Source organism: Podarcis gaigeae, assembly GCF_964106915.1.
Source record: "Podarcis gaigeae genome assembly, chromosome: 2".
NCBI lineage: Eukaryota > Metazoa > Chordata > Lepidosauria > Squamata > Lacertidae > Podarcis > Podarcis gaigeae.
In genome coordinates this window covers 85,044,292-85,067,257 of record NC_139679.1, presented here as the reverse complement: position 1 = coordinate 85,067,257, position 22,966 = coordinate 85,044,292, and the positions used below count along the sequence as shown (strand labels likewise).

Genomic DNA, 22,966 nt, shown 5'->3' with positions numbered 1-22,966 from the left:
ACCTTCCCAAAGAGAGTGATAGCTAATTATTCAGCTTCATAACATGCATGCTCCAACACTGCCAGAACCCAAAAGAGAGGCCACCAGGAGGCTAAGAAGTCCCATCAGCATATTACCCTGCTGCTTTGGCTACTGACTTCCCACCCATCCAGCCACCCTTCTCTCTGATCTAGCAGAAGACATTTTCTCATGGTACCTTTGGAACATTAGGCCGGATCTGACTGGCTCCAAAGAAGTTATCTGCCACATGGCGAAAGCCTGCCCCTGTCCGCGTGTTCCCAGACTTGTAGGCCATCTCTCGGACAGCCTTCATCACCGCTGTCCCATTGCGGTATGTGGAGAATGTGAACTCGGTCCTGGGATCAAAACAAAAGGAAAGGTCAAGGGAGGAGGCAGGAGGCAGGAGCAGAAGTCACAGGACCTGCCAGCCCATCTCTTAAGTGGAATCCACCAAATGAGCCACCATTTCTTTATGGGCAGCTTTGTGCATCACCAAAAAGTTTTTCAGAAATTCCCAGTGGTGCTCTTAAGGAGTTTCTCCAGGTGTAAGTGGAGTGGTTGGCTCTTCAGAAAAGGAAAATGAGACCATGCTGTGAATCCAGGTTTCTTTTATATTTGAAAAAAGAGCTAAAGTCTTAAGTTGAAAGTAAAAAAAAAAAGACACCCTAGACATTTTTATAGCCAGCTTAAGCTATTACTATTATCATCATTAGTTACTGAATTTGTATAACGCCCTTCATCCAAAGACCACAAGGCAGTTCACAACATAAACATGCAAAATGAAAACACAAAATGCATAATAAAACAAAGGCAAAACAAACTAATATCCCTCCTCCCACAGACACATTTAAAAGGCCATATAATGTTAATCAGCCAAATGCCTAATTGAAAAGAAGCTCTCTACAGAAGTTCTATTAAATTAGTCAGCTCTGTGAATAAGAAGCACCTTCCTCTCCCTTGGGCATTGTGAGGATCATACTGCGGAATGCAGAGAACTTTGAGCACAAATCTACATTATGACAATGGAAAGCTCTAGAACACTTCCCTCAAAATGGTGGACTCAAGATGTTGTTGGTCTGAAACTCCCATCATCCTCAACAAATGGCCATTGGCTGGCTAGGTCTGAGAGGAGCCGGAGTCCAACAACATCCAACAGGTTGGAGGAAGGCTATTTCATAGTAGCCTATAAGACAGGGGTGCCAGATCCAGATGTTGATGGACTCCAACTTCTATCATCCCAGACTATTGGGCCATATAGATTAGGACTGATAGGAGTCCAACTACAAGGACCTGAAGGGTCACAAGTTAGCCACCTACACTACGAGAAAGGCCCTGCTGCATCAGGCTGAGGGCCAGTCTAGTCCAGCTCACACGCTCTTTTTAACAGTCATCCATCAGGCACCTCTGGAAAGCCTATGGGCAGGGCATGAAGGCAAGGATCCTCCCTTGTGGTTTTTCCTCCTCAGCACCTGGTATTCAGCAATACACTGCCTCTGATCAGAGAGGTCCCATATGACAGCTGCAGCCATTGGATAGACCCATCTAACATGAATTTGCAGCTCCTGCAAATACTGCTGGAGGACAGAGAGGCTGGGACTCACCTGGGTTCGTCACTGTACTGCACAGCTCCAAAGCGCACCCCTCTCTCACCCACCACATTGACAAAAGGGGCAACCAGCCCCTCCATGAAGCTCCGGACCATTTGGAAGTTGGCTCTTCCAATGCTAGAGGATCCGTCCACCAGGAACACAATGTCGGCCGTGTAGACGTTGGAGCAGACCACTGTAAAACAACAACCTATGGCTCAGATGGTTCACTATCACATGAAATACAGAAACATGATAGGCATCCCATTTTGGGGTCAGAGGCTGGGTATGGCCAGCCTTGCACCCTGCTTCTATACAGGCCGAAAGCCCGTACCAGAAGCCTTTTGGAGAAAGGGCTGTATTCTCAGGCTGGCGTTGCATTCACTGCTGCCATTCACAGCCACTCACAAAGCAGACAGAAACATATCTGCACACCAATCAGGTGTCCTTTACACTGGGAGTTACTTCAGTGCCTCATACACACCACATTCCTTTAGAGTTAAGTCATCAGAAAGAGATAGCTTGGGGCTCCAGCTCCCACAGGGGCAGACAGAACCATTCCTATTCCAAGAGGGTGACAGACTCGTTCCCTCTTTGTGCATCAAGTCCATAACTGGCCCTCTAAATTCCAAAGTCCCCATCCTATGGAAGGATTGGAGGGGAAAGAGGAGACAGCAAGTCCTGGCTTAATAACTGGCACACCTGAAATGGGGAAATAAATACTATCTAGAATCATGATTTTTGATTTAGGAGGTGAATAGAGAAGGAGTGTCTTTTTCTGTAACAAAGGGACCATGGTAAATTCCTTTGCTTCATCCCAGACACACAGTTAGGGAGTGGAGCCCAACATTTTTGAAGATGGTTTTTTTTAATTGATTTTTTTTCTCCTGCTGCCAGGTGCTATGGGAAAGTGCAAGCCTATCTGCAAACACTTGCAGAGAAGCCAGTCCTTGACACCTCAGTAGAGCTATAAGATGCTCAGTTTCCACTCAACGGAGCCACAATATGCTCTTCGAGGGGAAAATCAGTTTTTAAAATTATGAACTCCTTCTCCTTGGATATCAAGAGGAAGTGAGTGTATTGGTACCAATGGGACACTGAATGGAACATGAATGAGAACAGAGAAACTTTAGATAGGTAGCTAAGAACATTTGCATGTTTATCTTTGATCTGGAAGCTCTCAGGTAAGAGAGAAGGATGAGAAAAGGTGGAAGAGGAAAGGTCACTAAGTGCAATAGACCTTTCTTAGCAAAATAAACACTCCAACATGAATCAAAACCTTTGGCAAACTATCTCGAAGCAAAGCCAGAGCAATTATCAGTGTTAAGTTGCGGTTAGGATAGGTGGAACCATCAAACCGCTTGTCATGCTGTAGCATGGGTGGGAAACCTCTGGACCAGAGATTTTGATGTTTAAAATGGGAGTGAAGGGAGACTTGCAAAGTCACGCATTTGACAGGTGGGTAGCTCTAGGTAGTGCAAGCAGTGTTCACCCTGCATGGCAGGTTCATGACATGAACATATCTTTCTGTTACACATGAGCTGGCAACTATGGTTGAATGCTTCTAAAGAAGTGAGAGCCAGAAGCCAGCATCAAACCATGGTTTAAAGTTGCCTAACAAATCCCAGCTTATTTCAAAGCCAGGGTGTTAAATGCCTGGAGACTGGAAGTAGGTCAGGAAGGGGTCAGGAGAGATGGGTGAGAAGGAACACCTTTGCACCCAACTTCCTGCCAGCGGCCTCACTGCTGCTTACACCAGGTATCCTGGCCCACCCTAGCTAAAGTCCACGAACTCAGGTGCTGATTCTTTCCAAAAGTTTTAATGCTCAAATCAGTATGATACATATGCAAATGATACATAGGCAGAGGCACAGCAGGCAATACACAGCTCCCCTCAAGGCATGAATAAATGAAGGCACAGCAGGCAGTACGGTTACCCTGTCCCTTGCATTCCCATGATAAAGGAATGGGGAAGGCACAACTTAGCATGGCAAGCAGTTCTATTCTGTTCACAGCTTCCCTGGTGTCTAAGGGACCTATTGCACTGCAAGTAGCCATATTTGTCATCTTCCAAAGGTGGCAATGCAGAGATAATGCTTCACCAGGAAAAAGAAATCAGAAAACAGGGACTGTCTCTGGTAAACAGGGAGAGTCAGAGCTATGCATACGCCACCTCCATCTTCATTCCAGCAGGGCAATGCAGCCAGACCAAGTTCACCCTTAGCATGAGTCTCCGAGTGGTGCTGGAAGCATCACCTCTCCTCTTCCATTCCTTCACCCTCCCCCCCTTTTTTTGCTATCCTCTCCTCTCCCTTCACTCTCTCTTGCTGGTATGCAGACTAAGGTCCTTGGGACAGGACTCTGGCAGGTGTTGTATTCAAAGTAGTGCTAAGGAGAACATTCCATCAGAACAAAAAATTCTCTTTGCACAACAGAACATTCTCCTACTTTTCCCTCTCTCAAATCTATTCTGAGGGTTCCTCCAACCTTCTGCAGCAGATTTGGGTATGGGGCACAGTGCGCAGGGTTGGAGGAGAGGTGGGGGAACCATTGTGCTACTGCTAACCCTTGTGCTTGTGCAACCATTTAGTTGCATAGCACCTGTGCGGGTTTTTTTTAAATGTTCTTAGCATGCACAGATGAAGACACAAAGCTGCCTTACATTGAGGTAGACCAGCCCTGGTCTTCTGACTGACAGTGGCCCTAAAGGTCTCCACTGGAGGATTCCCCCAGTGAGCTCTTTCAGATGCTGAGCACGTACTCTGAGCTATGGAACCATTCCATAGTGTTACACATGTCACAATCCACCTACCTCTCTCCCTTTTCTGAGCCATAACTTGCGCTGAAGCAAAGAGCGTGGCATGGAGCGCAGTGAGGAACAGCATCTCCCCTCTCATTGTGGGAGTCTGTAAAAGAGAACAAGAGAAAAGATGATGGCTCAGGAGGCAAGAACGTAACATGAGCAGTTGCAAGTTGCTTCAAAATCACGGCAACACCTCACTTGACAGTCCTAGTTCTAGTCATACACACTGGTATTGGCGACTGCAAGCATGATAAAGACATGGCCAGTGCTCAGGGATGATGGGAGCTATAGTACAGCAACACCTAGAGCAGCAGTTCTCAACCTGTAGTTCCCCAGATGCTGTTGGACTACAACTCCCATCATCCCTAAGTTCTGGCCTTGCTAGCTGGGGGTGATGGGAGTTGTAGTTCAACATCTGGGGACCCTCAGGTTGAGAAAGGCTGACCTAGAGGAGGTATGTAGTACCTCAACAAGAGATGACCAAAGAACAGAATGAAAATCCTGGTAAGACATAAAGTGGTACCTCGGGTTACAGACGCTTCAGGTTACAGACTCAACTAACCCAGAAATAGTACCTCAGGTTAAGAACTTTGCTTCAGGATGAGAACAGAAATCGGGCGGCGGCGGCGCGACAGCAGCAAGAGACCCCATTAGCTAAAGTGGTAACTCAGGTTAAGAGCAGTTTCAGGTTAAGAACGGACCTCCAGAATGAATTAAGTTCTTAACCCGAGGTACCACTGTATAAATAGGAAAGGGCTGGCACTCTGGAGGTGTCAGTTGCACAGAGAATTATCATAATGCTGCATTCAGCACCTGCAGTACAATTGCAGCTTGGAAAGATTTTGGATTTGATATCCCGCTTTATCACTACCCAAAGGAGTCTCAAAGCGGCTAACATTCTCCTTTCCCTTCCTCCCCAACAACAAACACTCTGTGAGGTGAGTGGGGCTGAGAGACTTCAGAAAAGTGTGACTAGCCCATGGTCACCCAGCAGCTGCATGTGGAGGAGCGGAGACGCGAACCCGGTTCCCCAGATTACGAGACTACCGCTCTTAACCACTACACCACACTGGCTCCCTACCACCCTACCTCCCAGAAGCCTGTCTCAATTCCAAGACCATCAATTTCCTGGCCAGCCATGTGCTACTTTGCAGCAATCAAGTACTCCTGGAAGAGTCAGACAAGAGACCTCCTTGTACTTTGTTTTTGCATAGCTAATATTATTAATTGTAAGTGGGATGCCTATGGCAATCCAAGCTCTGCAGCTGAGCTATAACAGGCATAAGACCAATGAATTAAGATGCCTATTGACATTTTTCAGTGTTGTGGATTATGTCCCATAAACCCTGTCTGCACTATAAATTGAAGTAGCATCATACCACTTTGAACAGTGATGGCTTCCCCCAAAGAATTCTGGGAAGTGTAGTTCATTAAGGGTGCTGAGAGTCATTAGGAGACTCCCCATTCCTGCCGCAGAGTTACAATTCCCAGGGTTCCATGGGAAAAGGGACTAACTGCAAAACCACTCCGGCAATTGTAGTCCTATGAGGGGAACAGGGAATCTCCTAAGAACTCTCAGCACTGTTAATGAACCACTCTTCCCAGGATTTGGGGGGGGGGGCTGTTTAAAGTGGCATAATGCTGCTTTAACTGTACTGTGCAGATGAGGCCACAGGCGTCATCAGCCTTCAGGCCCAAGATCTGCAAACACACACCTACTATACTGGATTGGATCATTCAAAGAATGTTGCACAAAAGATATCAATCCTCTCTTTTTTGCAACAGGGTCAATGCATCATAGCTGTTCAGCTGGTTTGGAGCACACCTTGATAGGTCTTCCCTGTCAAAAAAGAAAGGTAAGCAGCAGAGTCGAATACTTTTCCCTCTCTGAACTACCCTAAGTCTCCTACGTGCCAAGGCAGAACCACGCCTGCTGCTGAGAGCTTTACTCAGTGCTATGCCTACTCTGTGGTTTTACAAGACTGCAGAAAAATGTAACTTTGGCTGAACGTGCTGACAGTCTTAGCTTTCCTTTTAAAAACTGCAAGTTCCCAGCCCTTTTGACTGTAAAGATGCTCAAGGGAATGTGGGAAACGCTTACTGAAATATCAAAAGGTGGCTGGACAAAAGTTGCAGTGCTCAGAAGTCAGGGCTTCCATCAAAACCATTTTTTTTCCACAAGAGGGGAAAATACAACAGAACAAATTAAGGAGAATAGGATAGATTATGAAAATGTTCATAATTCATACTAGTCACAGAATTCAGCTTTTCTTAGCACAGAATTTGGTTGCTCAGAATTTAGATGATCTAATTTTTTTTTTAAGCCCTGGCTTTACTGCTCTCATCCTACAGAAGCACCAGAAGGCTAAACTAGTGTCAACGTGGGAGATTCAGGCTGCAATCCTGTACACATATTCCTGAAAATAAATCTTCCTGAACTCAATAGAACTTACTTCTGCATAGGATTACACTGTCAGTCACAGAAGTCCCAATGCAATTTTCCTCTTCTAAAAAACAGCCATGCCCAAATTTGGAATGGAGCTGTGGCAGGAGGAGGAGAGGGAAAGAGATACAGGTACAGTTTGTGTGTCTGTATGTTTTTCCCCTCTGATGCTAACAGCAGCTTTAGGAAGGCGATACATTTGCATTGCATGGTTGGTGCAGGGGCAAAGAGTTAAAACTCCCTCTGCCCCATAGTCCTACTCCAAACTACATGCATCCCAAGCCACTTTTTTTTTGGGGGGGGGGAAGGAAAGGAAATAACGCCCGGTGATCCATTCATGGAACTGCTCGCTCTCGTGCCAAGGGATTAAGCTCCCAAGTATCACACATTTACACATTTGGGGATTCTTTCCATTTTAATACCAGGCATACTCATCAAAGAGGAAGCACCGTTGTACACAATGACATATGCATGACTCAAGTAGAGTGCCAGGACTATGTTGTTCTCCTGAGTAATTTTGGGGCCAGCCTCACAGCAAGTTGCACACACATCACTGTCCACATGCAATTCTAACTGTGACAGAGATCGCAGTGCCTGCAGTGTCAGGAGATTCACTGCATGCAAACGGCGTATATTACTATCTAAGATGCTTCGTGCGCACACAGAACAGACTGAGCACATACATCTGTGTAGGTGTGACAGAACAGACACAGGCATAAGTGTAAAAACTGTGCTTTTCTATGTCTCCCACCCCTTTCATGTCCTGCTCATCCAGAGGAGTCCGTGTTCACCACACATCTTCAGACTAATCCCCTGCAGCCCTTGTGAAAGGCAAACAAAGCTCACAAATGAGTGTCTTTGAATAGCTTTGCAGGAGCTGAGAAAAGATCTTAGCCTTGGGGCAAAAGGTGTGTACAATACAGACAGTAAAACCTGCCACCCTAGGCACAGCTGCCCAGCCCTTCACAGCACCTCTCTCCTCCAGCTGCTTTTTGCTCCCTGTTTTGTGCTTCTACTCCTAAGTTCCCAGGTTTTCTAGTGCTTTGGGTTTTCCTTTCCTTTTGCCTCCAAGCTCCCCCTGGGCACATATTTCATCTGACACTTTACAGTTAAAACAGGTGCCAAGGCATACTTCACTGGAGCAGCTCTGGGTTTTGTGCGAGGCTTTCTGGACCTTGAAAGATGCAAGATCGGTAACCGAAGTGAGCAGAGACTCAGGAATGGGACCCACCCTCTAGATAGAATATGGGGATTCCCCTTTCCACATTGAGCAAAACCATGCCAGAAAGTTATTTCAAATCATCAGAGCGTCACTCTGGAGTCCTTCCACTTTCTTTGCCTAACTAACTGCTACTTACTCCAGTCTTCCACTAGAGTCCTGAAAGCAATATGCATGAACAGGTGGGTCACCTTGGCCTAATATTCATAGCCTCAGGAAACCACTTTTGACTTGGCAAGAGCAAGTGCATTCAGTGGATAGCATTACCATATGATGTCGGATTCAAGTTCCAGCTCAGCCACAAACCACAAGATAAGTCTTGGAAAGTTGCTAACTTTCTGGGTCCTTTCCACAGTAAATGCATGATTGTTTTAGCATTATTGTTCCTTATGTGTTGCAGAGTTATTGCATTTCTGCAGCTTGGATTCTGGTGGTTTTTTTTTTGGTCACACCACAGAGAAAAATGTAATTTCCACACCGCCACCTAAAAAAGTTATTGCATTCATTCTAATTATAGTGAACAAAGCTTCCCTCTACCGTGCAGCATTGGTGTATGGGATGGAGGGTGGAGCCACAGCTCACGGGTGGAGCATGTGGTTGGCATGCAGAAGGTCTCCAGCTAGTATTACATGATGGGGAAAGACCTCTGCATGCAGAGGAGAAGCAACCTGCTCCAGTACCCGGAGTGGCACGCGTCCCAGGGGGTGCGGCATGCGTCCCGGAGGGTGCCACCAATTGAGGGTCAGCATTTTGTCAATCCCCCCCCTTTGGAATGGTACCTGGGGCGAGCCACCCCCACTCGGAATGCCCCTGTCTGCATGAGACCCTGTGCCTGTAGACAGTACCAGACTACAAATAATCTGGCCTAGCAGAAATCAGCCTCCTAGGTTCCTTTTTCATTTCATGTACTTTTTGCTTTAAAAATGAGGATTTCCTTAGTTCTTTGAAGGCTGTTCCCTCCGTTTCCATAGCCAGATGGTACATCTGCACAGATGTTAAAATATGGCTCCCACACCTCTACATCTTATTCATGGACTGGCTATCACTTCATTGCCTTTAATGTGAGGCTTGTAGCAGGAGAATCCCACAAAGGCTGAAATGTGGGTAGCATGTGTTTTGATTGGCCATCTGGGTAAGACCTCAGCCTCAGTTTCCAATCTGTAAAAGGAGAATAAATGGTGACAGTGTGCCTCAAGCCTTAAAAGGTGTTATACAAATTATGGGCCATGGCGGGGGGGACTTACCATCGTAGAATTATAGAATTGGAAGGGACCCCCAAGGGTCATCTAGGACAACCCCCTGCAATCATCACACAAAGTACAGTGGCTAGAATGTTGGATCAGGGGGACCTGGTGCGAATCCATGTTCAGCTCAGTAAATCTCCCTAGAATACCAATCTAATCTACTTCGTAGGGTTGCTGTGATGATATCCCCAATCCAAAGATGTCACCCTGATGCAATATTATTTGGGATTCTAGTGCAAAGATTCCATCCTTTTCCATTTACTCTGCCCTCCCTGCTCCATGGGGGCGAGCTGTCAAAAGGACAGGCCCAGGGGGCTGAACAGCTGGTTGACAATGCAACGTATTATAGAATTCAGAAGGGACTCCCTGCCTGGAGTGGCCTGAGGGCTGACATTCCTTTGACTGCATGAGAACATCTGCGAGAAGAACAATTATTATTATTATTATTATTATTAAAAAAAACTATTAACAGCTGGTGTACAGGTGAGGACAAAAACCAGATGAGAAGTAGAAGCAGACTGTGAAAGAAAATGGACGAAGAGAGGGCTTCTTCTGAGCTGCCACCACTTATCTTGGGAAGCATTTCAGCCAGAATGCAGAGGGTGAATTGCCTCTGACCACAAGCAGAGTGCCTTTTCCTTCCTACTAAGTAACTACCATCAAACCAGCTCCATGCATGTAGGATTGCAGAGAAGTTGCAAAGATGCCAGTCTCTTCAGACCCAGCACCTCCCATTAAAGACACTGGACGTCACTCACTAGCAAAACTGAACCTTTCCGTTCAAGGGGACGCGCTTTCCAGTAAGTGCAATTAGGCTGCAATTGTAAACACTCTTACCGAACTCCGCGGGACTTAGGGCCGAGTAAACGCGCTGAGCAGGGAACCTGCGGCCCTCCAGATGTTGACAGACGTCACCTCAGCTCCCATCGGCACCGCCAAGCGTCAGGCAAGTGATGGGAGTTTGCAGTTCAGCCACCATCTGGAGGGCCGCGGGATCCTCAGCGCGGGAAGACCGAGGAGGTGGAGGAGGCCCGGCTGGCGCAACACGTGGGAGGAGGAGCGCGCGGACGAAGCCCCTAACCAAACCCCGGCGGAGAGGGGCAGCAGGACACCCCGCCGGCACGAGGCAGGGAGAGCGCCCGGACGCGGCGGCATCACTTCGCTCCGGAACCAAAGCTGCACTGGCCACCACCTGGCTTGCAGAGCCACAGAAAGGAAGGAAGAAAAAGCAGCAGCAGCGGCTGCTCTTGCTGCACCGCTTGCTGGGGAATCCGCTCCCCCTCGAAAGGCGGGAGTTACCTGCTGCTGCTGGTGGTGGTGCCGCCGCCGCCGCTTGTGAGCATAATCTGCCAACTCCCGTTGCAACGCTGCAGTTCCTCCTTCTCCTCAGCGGGAGCCCGCCTGAGCGCTTTCCGCGATGCACATCGGAGAGACAAGGAAACCAAGCGGCTCTCCACAGGCAGCCGAAAGGAAATCTGGACGGAGTCCCAGCGGCGCTGTTGCCAAGGGGGGCGGGGGGCGCGAAGGGGCTGTATGTGCAGAGGGTCCGCCCCTCCTTCTGGCTGCTGCTACCGCCGCCGCCGCCGCTCCGGCCTTTTTGCTCCCCCGGAGTCCCTTAAGTTCAAGCAGTCCCCGGCTGGCTGTCGGAAAATGGGGAGCGGGCGAAGAGCCGGCGGGCCGCACCTCCCGTCAGCCCCTCCTCCGACCCTCTCAGGTGGAAGAGGCGGCTTCTCTTCTCGCGTGTCAGGCGGCTGGGAGTGGAGCTGGCGAGGCCACACCCAAGAGCTTCCCCCTTGATGTGGGGCTGCCTTCTCTTCTTTGGTAAGGATTTGATTTATTGATTTATTTTCATCGCCTCTTAAGTTTTTCCTCTTGCTCCAAGAGCAAATCGAATCGGGAAGGGACAGCAACTTGTAAGATGTACTGCTACACACACAATACTTCCCAAAGTTCTATTACGAAATTAAAAGACGTCTGCTTCTTGGGAGAAAAGCAATGACAAACCTACACAGCATCTTAAAAAGCAGAGACATCGCCTTGCCAACAAAGCTCCGTATAGTTACAGCTATGGTTTTCCCAGTGGTGAGGTATGGAAGTGAGAGCTGGACCATAAAGAAGGCTGATCGCCGAAGAATTGATGCTTTTGAATTATGGTGCTGGAGGAGACTCTTGAGAGTCCCATGGACTGCAATAAGATCAAGGAAATCAGCCCCGAGTGCTCACTGGAAGGACAGATCGAGAAGTTGAGGCTCCAGTTCTTTGGCCACCTCATGAGAAGAGAAGACTCCCTGGAAAAGACCCTGATGTTGGGAAAGATGGAGGGCACAAGGAAAAGGGGACGACAGAGGACGAGATGGTTGGATAGTGTTCTCGAAGCTACAAACATGAGTCTGACCAAACTGCGGGAGGCAGTGGAAGACAGGAGTGCCTGGCGTGCTCTGGTCCATGGGGTCACAAAGAGTCGGACAGGACTAAAGGACTAAACAACAACAACAAGTACAGATATCAACAATCCAGGGGAATAGGCTATAATTATTTCAGTTTCACAAAGGAGGGGAATAACGGTAGTGAGCTGCTTTGGAAGGCCATGCATGCAGGTCCCAGCAAAGGCAAGACTAACACTCGGGTCCTTGAGATGCACACCTAGCTCTTTGCATATCAGACCACTCTGCCTTTCTGTGTACAAGTCAGGTTTAACTTTGCAGTGGGGAAACTCAGGTGTAGGATAAACCCCTTGTTCCCAGCCACAACACGAGACCTTTGGACCAGGTTTTCTGTAACAAGCAGGGTATGTGCTTCTGGAAATCATGATTCTTGTCATGAAAGTTATTTTTCCCTATGTTCCAAAGGAGCAAATCATCACAACAGTGCATTAGTACCTTATTAGTAGCCAACATGCAAATCAAATTGGATGACCGGCAACAAGGGGATTTCTTTTCGGCTTTCACCCCTGAACCTTTGACACGGGATAAAGATCATTGAATGGGTTCTGATGCAGATAGTGGCTTCAGCATCCAGCCTAGTTTTTCTCCTTCCTTTGCTGGTTTCCATCTGCTGCTTTTAACATCAACCTGGTGCTCTCAGGGCATTTAGGACTAGAAGTCTCATCAGCCCAGTGAAGAGTTCTGGAGAATTTGAATGCTGGTGCTGCGGAACCAAAGGAAAGTATTGCTCAACTGTGGATTTGAGAGTGTTGTGCTTAATTCACAGGCTTGTAGATTCTGGGATCCAGTGTTGTAAAACGACTGAAGAGGTGTGATCTCTTTCAAATCATAAATGAGCAACAAGTGTTATCTGTAACTTGATGTTTGCATTGCTTTGATGGGTTCCCTTAATAAACTGTAGAAAATGTAATGAATTCTTTTGAGTTGGAAAGTGGAGACAATCGCCCAACCCCTTCAGAGTCTTTTTAAGGGATTCTCCCCTTCTTCTAAAACAACAGAAAGATCTTTATCACATTCTAGTGGTTTTTACCTAAGCAAATTCAATGAATAGAATGACCTTATTTCTGGTCATGTATGCAAAATCACTTTCATGTTATTCATTCATCTGAAATAACTATCTCCTGGTTCCGTGCACATGCTCACTTTCGTGTATGAAGACCCTCATTTTACCTATAATGTAAATGCACTTACCTAGATGTGCAGTTCTAGCCCCAACCCCAACCCCTTTAAGCATGAAGCAACCCTACTTTGGGCCAACATCACTCCCACTCCCACTTTTGATTTTCACAGGTCAAGCTTAGAACAGCAAGAGCTCTTTTAAGTCTTACTGGGACACAACACAAATATTTAAGGTTTGTTGATTCTATAGAGGCAGGGCACCCCAAACTGTTTATCTCATCTCCATTCATCATCCCTTCAACAACAGTTTAAGGTACAGACTGGGGTGGGTCAGGGTAAAGGAAAACATCTGCACAGAAGTAAAAATCACAAAATGTACTCTCTAATTTTCACTTGGATTTTTAATCTAAGCACTTTTTGGCATGCCAGGAAAATGTCTCAGAATTTTCTAAGCATCTTTATTACATACACAGCCCAACAAGACAACGACAAGAATCCACCAACAGCATACGAATCAATATGGCTAACCTGATACAAAAACACCCACCCACCCCCACTCACACATGTATAAGACGCCCCCTATTTTGGGGGACTCACGAATCGCCAACCCACCCTTGGCACTTTTGGTGTATAAGATGCCCCCTAATCTTTGACATTGTTTTTTAGGGGAAAAACTTAGTCTTATACATGGAAAAATACAGTATCTTAGTTCCAGCAAAGAATGTGTCCATTGCTCCTTGGCTGGCACATGGTTATAATCTTTTTTTGCTAATTTACCCCTTATCCTTTCCTCTGGCATCTCTTTGCTTATCACAAACAGGTTCACCATGAGTGAAAGTGAGATTCATAATTTCCCCCAGTGGGTGAGAGAGTGGTGACCAAGGAGAACCTGAGAGGCTACAATGGGTTTAGAAATATTTATTTTGAACGCATCAGCAGAAGACCTCTGAATGTATTTTGGTTTATAAAAGACATAATCATACTAATATCAAAGAGAAATAAACAGCACACTATACATAAATAAATCTTGGCAGAAGGAAAAAAAATCTAAGAAATAATAAAGTACCAATTACGGTACATGTAAAGATTACCATATGCAAGATTAAAATTAACTATGCCTGTCTCAATGTAAAAATATTATAAGAAGCAATTGAATGTTAAAACAAAGTTTTCTTCTCTGTGTGTGTTCCAAAGAAGATTTGAGTTGACATCAGAAAAAAACTGCTTTTGTGAAATAGAGCTGAATCTAAGATTGAGCCCAGAGAAGAAATGTAAACTTCTTCCTGTTCCCTAACACCTCAAAAATATTTTACTGATTGCTGATTGCTTCCTTTGCTCACAACTAAATTTTGTTTTGTATTTGTAAATGAGTAAAACCTGCTGAAACAGTTTTCAATTGTTTTAGGCACCGACATGATCCCAAGTCTTCCTGGGCTCCAGGAAGACTCACAAAATTCACTTAGTGTTGCTAGCCACATGGAGTAACATACCGGTATCTTGCATCTTCTTCACATCGGTGTATTGTCTTAGCTCGCCTAAGACCTTGTCAGCATTTCCATTTTTTGCACTTCAGACAGAAAAAAACCTCATTTGTGCCCTCAAGGCAGACATTCAAGCCTACTTCAGAAAATGCAAAGAACCGTCCAAACTTAGATAATGGTTCAGTCTTCTAGAGTCAATAGTACACCAGGATTGTGACCAGCTAATATCTCGAGCTGCAGCTTCCTAGGGAACAGGCAGTTCCATTAGGTCCTTTTGACCTTGTATCATAGCCAGATTTGGGAGGGGGGGAAGGATCTGTTTTTGAAAGAGCCATTGCTTGCACTGAACATGGTCATATAAATTGTCATGTTGTGTGACTCATCGCCACTGCTCACATTGGCATCAGTTATGCAAACCAGCCATGCAGAACTCTGGCAGGCCTGCACAACTTCTGATCCTGCAAGTCGAACACAAGCCCCCAAGCAGCACCCCAAGCAGCAGCTTATCAAGCACATGGCCTGCCATCATGCGTGGCTGGTGGGCTCCATTCAGTTTGGTGGAACAGAAGTCAAGGGACATATCCAGGGTGACAACCCATGGAGGTCTCTGCTCTAAGGTGTCAACACTTAGCTCCCATATGAGAACAGAGCATTTGCTTCGCATGCCAAAGGTCTCAGATTCAAGCTCTGGCATCTCCAGTTATGACTGGGACTGGGAGAGAACACTGCCTGAAACATTGGAGAGCTGCTGCCAATCATATAGGCCAGGCATCCCCAACCTTCGTCCCTCCAGATGTTTTGGACTACAATTCCCATCATCCCTGACCACTGGTCCTGTTTCCTAGGGATCATGGGAGTTGTAGGTCAAAACATCTGGAGGGCCGCAGGTTGGGGGTGCCTGGTATAGACAATACTGAGATAGATGGGATGATGCTCTGACAGCTTCCTATGATCCCAGCAGGACAGATGTTTGTCCTGGAAGCCATGAGGAGGAGGAACATTTCAGCTCATGGTGGTGGGGGACAGCACTCTTCCCTCCTTTCCTCTACCTATAGGCAAGCCTGACACAGTACAACCAGCAGAGGGTGTAAGGGCTTGCACTCAGTAGCCAGAGCTTAACCTTTATTAGGCTTAACCTTAGCCTTCATTGTAAAGAAGGCAACCTTAATACTGCTACCTCCTGCCACAGAGAACTATCATTCAGAGTCTTTCTAAACAATCCTCTCTTTTTTTGTATGATAGCTGCATGGCTTTAATGCATTTGCTACACAATCCAGGCATTCCCCCTCCCAATATGTGAATATGCATATTTGTTTTTACCTGGAAAGGGGTATTATTCCACCATTTAGTGTTTTCACCAGTCAGCAGAATTTTGAAAGATCTGTAATGATAAAACAGAAATTGGGGCTGCTTAGTGATCCAAGTGTGTGTGGGAGAGAGAGGGGGGGAGAGAGAAGCAGAAAGAAAGAAGCTTTCTGGAAATGTTTCACAAAGGCAAAATGGTGGCTTGGAGGAAATATCCATGTCACTTTGGCTTTTTAATAAAAACAACCCTGAAGTCAGAAACCTGTCAACTTGCAATGTGCCATGTGTATTGATGGTGCTTTATTAATAACAGTGAGAAACCATCCTTTTAATTTTCTTGGCCATGCACACAAAAGGTTAAGATGTGTTAAGAAGGTGGTGCACTGGTGCACTGATGGTCATTTAAAGTGGATTAATGGTAAGCTCCTTAACATTATCTGGAATCCACTACCAGACTTGCAAAAGTATTTACATTTTCAACTAGTTCAGAATTTATTATGAATGAAATGTGTACTCCAATACACTTTAGTGACTTTGAATATGAAAGCAAGAGATGGTAGAATTTTTCCAAATGCATCACCATGCAGCATAAATAATGTTATCCTATGGATGTGCAGGAACAGTGCTTATCGCTTTTCCAAGAGTGGCATTTCACCAGACAGATCTGTTCCATCATGGATACTGTTATGTACTGAAGTTCTCACCCTGGGCCAGCAGGGGGATACTGTAGATAGTTATGCAAATGAAGGATCGAAAGTGACGTTCAGTGATTGGATAGTTTTAGAAAGTTGCTAAAGTAACGTTGTGCTGGAGCTCTATATAAGCAGGCTGACTGAGCCCTTCAGCTCAGTTCTGTTCTGGCCTCTGAATAAACAAGAGCTGCTTGAAGAATCACTGTGTCATCTGATATGTTCACCCACAACTTAACAGATACCCAAAGTATAAACGAAATTGGTTGTGAACATAGATATAGCTGAACTAATGAAAGTTCTTTCTTCCATCATTTGCTGTTGTCTGGATAAGTATGAGAATAGAACGCACACCAGGGGTGTGGAACCTGTGGCTCTCCAGGTGACGTTGAATTCGCAGCATGACCAATCCTAAGGGAAGACAGGAGTTGGAGTCCAACAACATCGGGGGGGGGGCACAGGTTCTCCATCCCTGTTCTAAAGAAGCAAGATGATATGGACAAAAGAGAACTGAGCTCAGTTGTTCTGCCACATCCTGGTTCCCATGCATTTTGCAAGGGTATCTGGGGAACTTTAGCATGCCCAGCTTAAAGTGTGGCAAAGGTTGAGACACCAGAGACAAAGAAAATGTCCTTAGTCAACGACTGCTGGGGGAAATGGCTCCAGAGTTGAATTAAGAGGTTGTCCAGGAGCTAACCACCAGAAAGAAAACAAACAGGAAGACATGGGGATTTGCAGACTGCTCCATTTCCAGCGTGGCCTGAGAGAAGAGAATGTTCACAAAGAGAAGGAAACAAGAAGTTGGCCTCCCTCTCCATTTTCCTGTAATGCAAGAATGAAGAAAAACTTGGTTGCACAATAATAAAAGGGCAGAGAGAAGTTCTTGCAAGACTGGCAAATTGGAATGCATTGCAGTGAATAAGCTATGGTAAAAACCAACCATTAAAATATCAGTGCCATTGGGGTGTCAAGAACCCTATGCTATTAATTATCTCAAATTCTGCATCTAGGAAACCCAACCTATGTTGTTAGAATGCATCATGTTAAGGCAGGCAATTTTGTCAAAGTGTGTCTAAATGGCATGCTCATACTTTATTATTTTTATTTATTAAAGGGTGAGGTGGATCAAGATATTTCACTGGGGAAAGAGGGCTGTACCATAAAAGGGGGACAATAGTGCAACATCCCACCCACCCTTAAGAACATATTCTGGTAACTCATTAGTTTTTGCTTGCATAGGACTATCATCATCTTTTTTTTCCTCTGGAGGAGGATAATGTTCCACAGGCTCACACACTTACAATAACTTTCAGCTTCCTTCACATAGATTGCCAGCCTGCATACACAGTTCACCCACACTTCTGAGTTCTGTAATGGAAACAACCTCCTCGCCTTCCTCTGACCGGTCATCCAAACTGAAACAGCCTCCTGCTCAGAAGTGTAATTAACAAAGGAAGGGCAGCCTGTCCCAATTAAATGAGGGAAGTTCATTAAAAAAAAAGAATGGATGGAACTGCCAAGAGTTTGGGATCTGGCCTCAGGCCTAGAGTGTACGGAGTGGCTGGAGTGTACGGTTCTTTGAGAGCAAATTTATCTGAAGGCATCAGCTGGGATCTTGACACAAATGAGTTTTCTTCATATCTGCCTCTCTCGTCAGACCAACTCTGCTTTTTTCAGATGGCTACCACTACAATAAATTGAGAAGCAAGCAACAGGGACTTATCCCAACAACGCTGGACTAAAGACCCCCCCCTCGCCCAGATGTCCTTTTTATTAGGCATGCATGATTACAGTAGTACCTCTGGTTATGTACTTAATTCGTTCCGGAGGTCTGTTCTTAACCTGAAACTGTTCTTAACCTAAAGCACCACTTTGGCCAATGGGGCCTCCTGTTGCTGCTGCTGCACCGCCGCCGCACGATTTCTGTTCTCATCCTGAAGCAAAGTTCTTAATCCAAGGTACTATTTCTGGGTTAGCGGAGTCTGTAACCTGAAGCGTATGTAACCCGAGGTACCACTGTATTTGTGCTCACAATGCTATCAGGGCACTTATATTATTATTATATGAGATCCTGCTTTCAATACTGATTGGAGCTGCAAAAGTTTTGGGGCTGTCACGCTGCTTCTTTTCCCATTGGTGTTATGTCCTATAATGCTGCTTCATTCCTATTACTTTTTATGTGACAAATGTTCTGATTTATTTTTATCTCACTTTTGTTTAGCTATAGATCCTCCGGACAACAATAATGTGGTAGCACTGGGGAAGCATTGCAGAACAACTAATAACACAGAATAAACCCGCCACAAATGCACCATTTGTGTGTCCAGAACATCTTGCAGAATGCACCCACAATAAGACACCAGTCTGGGGGTCCCCTAAATGTGGATGTGTTGCTTTGATAGTCTTCAAGTATAGCTGTTGGGGAAATGCAGTAGGAGAAGTCTTGAATCTTGTTGTGGAATTAGATATACCCAGATCCTGGGTGGAATGTGTTCCATATCCATATTCTATTTCAGAAAAAAGAATCAGAACAGAGCTTCGCTCAATTAGGGCTCAGATCCAAGGCTGTCTAGGGCAGGCAATGTACTCTGATATGTGTGTCTATGATTACAGCCTTCACTTGTCTTGTAGACTTGAACCCAGGACTTTGCTACTAGGAAATAATACAACTGAATTAAATAATGAAAACATGGCTAGTTGTGAATGGTTCACTATGCACATTCCACACAACAGTCTGGTCTAACCTTTTAAAAGTGTTTTTTATTGTAAAAAAAAAACATAGTTGTACTGTGGTCAGGAGAAACACCCAAAATAATACCTGTTGTGCTGCTACCTGAGCATCACCTTGTTCTGGAAATTAGTAGAACACAGAATTAAAATTGTCCTGGATACATTTGTATGCCTTACTGCCAGTCATCTCCTACCATGATTTCTTCAAACACTTGTGGTTTTTGAGGGCCATAATTGTGGGCAGAAGACTGCTGTTGCAACATTGGAGAGCTGCTTATGCCTTGCATATGGAGGTTTGGACTGAGAATCTTGATTTAGTAAAGGAATAGACCATACAACTTCTGAGAGGCAGGAAGCAAGGGCCAAATTTCACAGTATCTGGTCAGATTTCCTGGAACTTTGTGAAACGTGTGTGTAACATATACTGTAGATGTGCCCTCTTCCTTATCTCCCCTCTTAAGTATGGTTATCTTTTAAAGGACTGCAGTGTTTAATTAGTAAATTACTTTAAAAAAAACTTTTAGTTACGAAAGAGGCACCTTCAATTAATAAAGCAACAGATCTTTTAAAACATACCTCATTTAATGCAAGTACTCATAAAAATTTAGACGGCACCATCTTAAAGGAACTGGTCTTGCTTTTCTCTCGTATTTTGTCTCTTCTAAGATGATGACATTTGCACAGCATCTAAAAACAAATTATGCTTCTTACTTCAGAATAATTGGTGTGTTTTTTTAATACACATGACAATTTATGCAAATTTAATTGATAGGTTATAAATCAACCAAAAGCCACACAATTAAAAACTCATGAACTAGTTGTTCTGGCTTTTCTAGTTGTCACACTTTAATTATGTGGGAAACAATGGACGGAAGCTTAATTTTTTTTGGGGGGGGGTTGGAAAGACTTCTGTATTTTTCTTATGTACACAAACACTTTCATGTACCAAAACTTAGAAGTAATCCTATTGCATTCCATGAAAGCACTGCCATTTTTGAACAGATAGTGCCCTCCAACTGGGGCACTAGAAGCTCAGAAATGTCACATTCCCACTCCACATCTCTGGGGGAAATGTGCAATATTGTGAGAGAACCCTGCCAGTTTCAACATGCTAACATAATAATACTTTTTTTTTTTTAAGGGGCATTGTGAAATTGGTAAGGTTATTAGCTTAGTTTTTCACTGGACCAAAAAGAGAGGCAGAAGGACGCATCATTGGCATTTGCGAAACTGAAAGGACTTCCCTTCCACCTTGTCAGTTTCAAGATTAGAGAAAGGGTTGGCGGTGAGGAAAATTGCAGTGGTATAGGTGGGTGGGCGGGCAGGTAAAAGAGGAGATCCACACTGTCAGTCGTTGACTAGCCACATCATGATAGGGCTGCCCCTGAGCCAAGTCACAGAGCAGGATGGGCCAGCACCATCCAGAGTTGGCAATGGTGCTCATGTACCGTATTTCAATGAGTATTGGTGGTGGTGGCATTTAAAGAGACAAAACATGAATGGTGGTCATGAACACTTGAGTGCACAATGAGGTTTCCTAAAGTGACATGCAATTTTGGCTTTAAGTGGAGGGGAGGTAGAGGGAAAGCCTGGGCTTTCAAGGTAAGAAAAATGAAAGTGACCTCACTGTTGCAAATTTCCTTTAAAAAAAAAAAAAAAAGGAACAGCAAACAATTCCTTCAATCCTGGCTGTTTTCAATCCATCAAATGCTTCATCTCTCACATACCTGTGCTTAGAAAGGAATCCTCCATCCCAGCCCCAGGCAGAATAACTGCCTTCTATTGAGAGAGCTCACCAGGTGTGAATAAGATACAAGCCCTTCGCCTCCCATTCTAATTAATACATAAGCCAGGAAGAAAAGATCGGGGTTGGGGGTGGTGAGTGGGTGTCATTCTAAAGAAGCCCTCAAGTCATCCCCCCACCAAGAGGAAATGCATATTCTCTCAGGAACCTCTTTAAGAGAGGAACTTCAGGAATCTGAGGCTGCAGGCACCTCACAGACATCACTTTGTTGTCTCTATGGGCACAGCAGTGATGTGGAGACACAGACAGCAGCATAACTCAAGAAAGGGGATGCTGAGGATCACAGGTGGTGACCACCTGTCCCAGTGGAAACCCAAATGCCTAGGGACACATTTCAAGGCCATCCCGCTGCCAATTCTACCCTTAAATCAGCTCCATGCTAGGCAAAGGACATGTGTCCAGCATATTCTTTTATTACTTACCCCACATGGGTGGTCTCTATTATATTTTCATTCCGACAGAGGAAACACCAAGAGAGTCTTGGCAGGAATCCTCTTTGGGGAAGGGCTCAGTGGCAGAGCATCTCTTTTGCTCACAGAAGGTCCCAGGTTGAATTCCTGGCATCTCCAGGGAGGGTTGAGGAAGTCTCAAACACTGGAGAGCCACTGTTTAGACAAGATGGTCCATTGGTCTGACCTGGCAGCTTCCTATGTTCCTATATTTCTAACCTTGTGGATAGGGTGGTCTAATTGCCATGGCTGCATTAAAATGGCGTTGAAATGTATTGGTTTAGAGTTATGAACAATCCTTTATTCTTGCATTCCTCTTCTTCCTCTCCTAAGAATACTGGATGAGCTGCAAGCTGTGACTCTCCTTGTTGAGCCTGCCTTTGACAGTTAGCCATGCATTTCAGTCTCCTTTGTCCTTGTCCTAGCTAAGCAGTGCTGAAACTGGAGCAGAGCCAATGATGGAAAGGAGGAATTAAACATCTAATATCAAAATTGCCCTCATGATAATGCTGTGGCTGGAGAAGAAGAGGCAGGGAGAGAGATGAGAGAAAGCGGTTTAAGAGAAAAGAAGGGCAGGGTCAAGCAAATAAGAGGAGATGGAGATGGGAGAGTGGAAAGAAATTGGAAGCAGGATTCATTTTCTGCAAAACTAATCTGGTGGTTGAGCCAAGAAGGAAATTAATTTCCCTGTGGAAGTGCCAGATGAGAAGGATACCGGATCGTTTGAGTTTTGAGCTGGACAGTCACCAGATAATAGGGGAGAATAACTATTCTCCATCTCGACTGGCCACTTACTTGCCCCTTCCCACTGCCTAAGGCTCACAGTTGTAGAACAGGTGTTTTCCAGAGGAAGGAAAGGTGTTTGGTGACCTTTCCTCTGTGATAGTGGTAGGGAGAAGCTCTGCCAAAAAAAGCCTTCATTACTTAATCTTCAGCTTTAGGGACTCAAGCGGTAGGCTGTATTCCCCACACAACCAAACGGGGTGGGGGTGGAGCATCAGAACTTGGAAGCTCCACTGCAGATAGTTGCCCAGAGCGATTCACATGCTGTGCATCTTACTAGTTAGCACTCCATACCCAGAGCCTACAGTGCTACTGGGTCTTAGGGAAGTTTTTAATGTTTGAAGTTTTATTCTGTTTTTAATGTTCTGCTGAAAGCCCGCCCAGAGGAGCTGGAGAAACCCAGCCAGATAGGCGAGGTAGAAATAAATTATTATTATTATTATTATTATTATTATTATTATTATTATTATTATTATTATTATTACTATCATTATTGTTATTATGAGCCCACGTGCTAAATCCCTTTCCCCAGAGCCCTCCCCAGAAATGAGACGTTTCTGTGGCTAACCAGTTCTCTCAGTTACAGATAGGTAGCCGTGTTGGTCTGCCATAGTCAAAACAAAAAAAATTCCTTCCAGTAGCACCTTAAAGACCAACTAAGTCAGTTCTTGGTATGAGCTTTCGTGTGCATGCATGGTATCTGAAGAAGTGTGCATGCACACGAAAGCTCATACCAAGAACTGACTTAGTTGGTCTTTAAGGTGCTACTGGAAGGAATTTTTTCAGTTCTCTCAGGTTGCTTCAGTGCTGTTTCCCCCAGAATGGGCATATTTCATTCACTCATGTTTATTTTTCCAGAGCATCTAG

The 22,966-nt window shown here is 45.1% G+C and overlaps 1 protein-coding gene and 1 long non-coding RNA gene across 7 annotated transcripts in view; one reads left to right on the top strand and one right to left on the bottom strand.

Annotated features, from left to right (window-relative positions):
* The window catches only part of COL7A1 (collagen type VII alpha 1 chain), a 114,928-nt gene extending 104,216 nt beyond the window's left edge, over positions 1-10,712 (bottom strand). For 4 of the 5 annotated variants that reach the window (XM_083727100.1, XM_083727104.1, XM_083727102.1 and 1 more), the window contains exons 1-4: positions 10,595-10,712; positions 4,399-4,492; positions 1,602-1,782; positions 197-356 (exon numbers count right to left, since the gene is read on the bottom strand). In XM_083727100.1, coding sequence (XP_083583226.1) covers positions 197-356; positions 1,602-1,782; positions 4,399-4,483 — 426 coding nt within the window. In that variant the 5' untranslated portion in view covers positions 4,484-4,492; positions 10,595-10,712. Of the gene's footprint in view, positions 1-196; positions 357-1,601; positions 1,783-4,398; positions 4,493-10,132; positions 10,259-10,594 lie in introns of those variants that run through there. The other variant, XM_083727101.1, reaches the window with a different exon arrangement.
* LOC310839040 lies at positions 4,399-19,690 on the top strand. Of its 2 annotated transcripts, XR_014561302.1 has the most exons (3): positions 4,399-4,484; positions 10,584-11,116; positions 18,555-19,690. It is a non-coding gene; the product is annotated as an uncharacterized lncRNA (long non-coding RNA). The 2 variants fall into 2 exon arrangements; XR_014561303.1 differs by lacking the exon at positions 18,555-19,690 and having other exon boundaries at positions 10,584-12,649.
* The last annotated feature ends 3,276 nt before the right edge of the window (positions 19,691-22,966 follow it).